General features: G+C 46.2%; 1 protein-coding gene across 1 annotated transcript in view; it reads left to right on the top strand.

The window, feature by feature from the left end:
- The window catches only part of tafa3a (TAFA chemokine like family member 3a), a gene marked incomplete at both ends in the record, with an annotated part of 45,244 nt that overhangs the window by 32,160 nt on the left and 8,084 nt on the right, over positions 1 to 5,000 (top strand). The window contains 1 exon segment of the mRNA XM_080846736.1: positions 2,971 to 3,123. Coding sequence (XP_080702862.1) covers positions 2,971 to 3,123 — 153 coding nt within the window.

A 5,000-nucleotide genomic window follows, 5' to 3' on the forward strand; every position in this document is an offset into this window, starting at 1 on the left:
CACCCACACTCTCTCTCTCTCTCTCTCTCTCTCTCTCTCTCTCAAACATACACATACACACACACACAGACATACACCAATACACATACACGAGCACACACCAATAGACACACACAGATGCATGCTCACGCACATGCACACACCTCTGCCCCACCTCTCCTCTGTTCGTAGCTGACTTCCGTCCGTGCGGCTGACCTTGGAGATGGAGCTGCGCTTTAATCAGCAGGGCCTGTCTGCTCTCTCCCCTGCTGCCTTAATGAGAAGACCAGGCCTGAGAGCAGAGGAGAGGGGTGGAGAGGAGAGGAGAGGAGAGGGGTGGAGAGGAGAGGAGAGGAGAGGGGTGGAGAGGAGAGGAGAGGAGAGGGGTGGAGAGGACAGGAGAGGAGAGGGGAGGGTAGGACAGGAGAGGAGAGGGGAGGGTAGGAGAGGAGAGGAGAGGAGAGGAGAGGGAAATAGCGGAGAAGAGAGGGGAGAAGAGAATAAGAGAGGAGATCAGAGGAGAGGAGAGGGTAGGGTAGGGTAGGAGAGGAGAGGAGAGGGGTGGAGAGGAGAGGAGAATAGAGGAGAGGAGAGGGGTGGAGAGGAGAGGAGAGGAGAGAGGAGAGGAGAGGAGAGGAGAAGAGAGGAGATCAGAGGAGAGGAGAGGGGTGGAGAGGAGAGGTGTGGAGAGGAGAAGAGAGGAGATCAGAGGAGAGGAGAGGAGAGGGGTGGAGAGGAGAGGAGAATAGAGGAGAGGAGAGGAGAAGAGAGGAGATCAGAGGAGAGGAGAGGGGTGGAGAGGAGAGGAGAGGAGAAGAGAGGAGAGGAGATCAGAGGAGAGGAGAGGAGAGGGGTGGAGAGGAGAAGAGAGGAGAGGAGAGGAGAGGAGAGGGAAATAGCGGAGACGAGAGGGGAGAAGAGAATACGAGAGGGGAGGAGAGAATAAGAGAGGAGATCAGAGGAGAGGAGAGGGTAGGGTAGGAGGGGAGAGGAGAGGGAGAGGAGAGGAGAGGAGAGGAGAGGAGAGGAGAGGGTAGGGTAGGGTAGGGTAGGGTAGGTTAGGAGAGGAGAGGAGAGGAGTGGAGAGAAACAGAGCAGAGAGGCTCAGCCTCTCTCAGAGCTCAGGAATAGCACAGCAGACAGGCGTGGGGGTGTCTGAGGAGAGTGCCACTGACTCCTCCAACACCACTGCCACTGCATTGATTTTCCTTTTCTCTCCCTGCCAAGAGAAGGCTAGAGGTGATAGATTTGAACACATTTTCAGAGCAGACTGAGCAATGAGGGGCCTTGAACTCTTTAGTCCGATCATTACAATTCACCACTGTTAAGACTTGATGTTGTTTTATCCAAAGGCACCCGAAGGAACCCAAAGGCACCAGCTGAATGTATCCATCTATAGGTGTTTTGGATAATGCATGTTAGCCACGAATTAGCCACTCCATGTTAGCAGCTGGAATGGACAGTCTGGTTGCTGTCTGTCTGTTTATTACCTCTTTAATCAGTCATTATGATTCAGTCTTTATCCTTTCACACTTCTCCAAAATCTTATCCATGGAGAGATATTTCTTAGTTTTTAAGCGAATTGTGACAAAAACCTTACTCAAGGACAGTGGTTACTGGGCCTGAAATTTGTAAAAGCAATGTTGCTGAAATTTCAAACCTACTATTTACGGATTAAAGAGAACAAAAAACGCAGAGGATTGCCATGTCAAACATCTTTCAGACCAGACAGAAAACTCAACACTGAATAAAAAGTCCTTGGTAAAAGCCTTTTTCACACGCGAACTTAATTGCCACACACCTCTTTTTTAGTCACTAAAAAAAAGACTACAATTCCTCTTTTGATCCTGAGATAGTTTGAGCACTCATTCACAGCTTTCCAAACTTCGGAGATTAACTCTGACCCTGGAGCGGGGGGGGAGTTCTCCGAGCGGAGGGGATGGAAGGGTAATCACATCAAGGACGAACAACTTCACCTGCTGGCGATGGGCGTGTTTGTGTTCTCTTCTCTCCCGGCGATCGGGCGATTGTTGGCCGGGGCCTTTGTTGGAATGTGAATGGCGCTTCATTGATTCGAGGCAAAATGTTTTTAATGTTGCTGATGAGATTTTCAGATTGCCCACTAATGGGAAGACGGAGACCCATTCTCAATCAATTTTCAGCTGAAGTCCCAAATTGAAAATCTTTACCAATCTAATTAAGGCCGGCCTGAAAGGGAACTCTGAAACTCTCGGAGCGCGCCCCCCCCCTCCCTCTCCTCCTCCATCCAGCACTTCAAAATGATGTGTAAATGCAGCTTTTCATATGCTAACACATGCATTATTGTGCCCTTGTGCCAGTCAAGCAGAGAAAACAAGTAATTTAGAAAAGGAGACGGATTAAGGTGTCTACTGAGGACTTGGAGAAGTTTAGAAGTGCTCAGTGTTTACTTCTCTCTTTCTGCTTATTGCATTTAAATCCAGGGACATGATGACTTTCATATTCATATGTTAGTTGTTTAACCCAGGGCTACGAGTAGCGGCACAATTCATTCCTCCTAATGAAATGAAATGTTTACTTTGGTAGGCGATGCCATGAATGCCAAATTAGCTCATTATTTGTGAAACCATTTGGAAATGAACGAGTCCGATTTTTAGTCAGGGAAACTCTCGTAAGTTAAAATCTTTTGACAGAGAAAATAATATCATTAACAAATATACGTTTGTTAATCATATCAGAATGATGTCATTTGCTAATCAAAAGAATGAGAAAAAAAAACCACAGAACACAGCAAAGATCTATTTTTATGAATCCCGACAGTAATTCAAAATCAGACAGCCCTACCATTGCTAGGCCCTTCATCTCCTCCCTTGACAGTGGAGTGGCTATCTATTATACTTCATGAAAGACCAGGTGCACTGGCAGCAATCATCTACCACGAACATGAGTACCTCTGGAAATAAGCAAATAATCAAAAATAAACCCAGTGTATGTCCCTGTTTGTCTCTGCAGTTCAACATGTGAAGGCGGGGACCTGCGAGGTGATCGCGGCGCACCGCTGTTGCAACAAAAACAAGATCGAGGAACGATCGCAGACTGTCAAGTGCTCCTGTTTACCCGGGCAGGTTGCCGGGACGACCAGAGCTGCCCCGTCATGCGTGGATGGTATGGCATGTGTTTATTTATCTTTTCATCCCAGACATAATAATCTATTTTTTTTACCACAGATATGGTATTCTGCTCTTCCCTAAAACTAGTGTAGCATCATTGGATGTGGAATATACGTCATAACTTACTGTATATAAATAAAATACAAGAACTGGTTCACTATAGATATATACAGTTTATAGTACTATATACTAAAAAAGGTGTAGCCCACTATAGATTACTGAATAAAAAGCATGGATCACCATGTATTACCAAAATAGAGAAACATTTTATTATACTTGACCAAAAGAGAAGAAAAGGTTCATCTTATATTACCACGACAGGAGAAACTGTGCATCGTTTATTTCTAAAATAGAGGAGATTGGATGTGCAGAAGATACAGTAAGGAATGTCGGCTTTCCCTGCTGATGCACTAAGTGTGTTTTGAGTCTTCGAGACAGTACCGCACACGAGCCAGACGAGCTGTCCTGAAACGCTCGTGACACCATGCATTTAAGGCGCATGAATTTTGATTCGGCATTAGCTCTTGTTTGTGCGGCATAGGGATCACTCATAATGTTGTGTGTATAAAATCTAAATAGGAATTGGGCTTAACTCGGCCTGTCAGTTATACTTACTGTATCTTCTGCACATCCAATCTCCTCTATTTTAGAAATAAACGATGCACAGTTCCTCCTGTCATGGTAATATAAGATGAACCCTTTCTTCTCTTTTAGTCAAGTATAATAAAACGTTTCTCTATTTTGGTTATACATGGTGATCCATGCTTTTTATTCAGTATTCTATAGTGGGCTACACCTTTTTTAGTATATAGTACTATATATATCTATAGTGAACCAATTCTTGTATTTTATTCATATATAGTAAGTTATGCCGTCTATTTTAGTAATCTACAGTGAACCATTTGTTCGATATGTGATAGGCTCTGTTTTGATCATCTGTAGTTAAGCATTTCTTCCCGTTTAGATATATATGGTTTGGCAGGCAACACTGATTTTACCTAGCAGGCTTTGACGAGCCTGTTCATCACAGCTGCCCTTCAGGTCCGCGCGCCAGTGCGTTTAATCTCCGTGATCAACATCTTTGTGGACCGTTCGACACGAAACCCTCATCTCCTCTTACAGTGTCCGCTCGTGTCTTTTGTTGTTGTTGTCGTTGTCGTCGCCACCGTCCTCCGCCTCGCTGCGAGTGTGCTGGCCTTGCACTCTCTCTCGAGTGGAGCCTGGTAGAGAGGGTTAAGGGGGGGGTGGTGGGGGCAGGTCATTTAATAACACGTCAACTGGGGCTCTTTCAGCGGGTCAATCGATCCTTATCTTATTCTCCGCTCTGTAATACCTCTGACAGGAGGCTCCCCCTGCTACGCTGGCACCGCTCAGAGATCTCAGAAATGTCAAGAGGGACCCCGGCGACTAACCCCCCACCTAGAGACACACACACACTCACAGGAACTCACATGCTCACGCTGGTATACACACCCCTAGCATGACATGAGCCTCCCACATACACACATAGACAAAACGCACACACACACACACATACACACACACATACAACATACACACAGTTACATACACACATACTTCACTCCACTCCACTCCAAATCCATCCAGCCTTCCCTAGACACACACACACACACACACACACACACACACACAGACACACACACACACACACGTACTTGTATACATCCATCAATCACTGCTCATACCCCATCCCCCCCCCCAACACATACACACAACACTATTCCACACTCATCTGCTTGTCATGAAAACCCGCTCCCCCCACACACGTATGACTACTCACCACTCAAGCGCTTGTCATTGTCTATCCTCAACCGTTGACCTTGTCTCTCGACCTGCCTGTTGATTGCTGTC

This window comes from Sprattus sprattus (assembly GCF_963457725.1).
Source record: "Sprattus sprattus genome assembly, chromosome: 10".
NCBI classification, from domain to species: domain Eukaryota; kingdom Metazoa; phylum Chordata; class Actinopteri; order Clupeiformes; family Clupeidae; genus Sprattus; species Sprattus sprattus.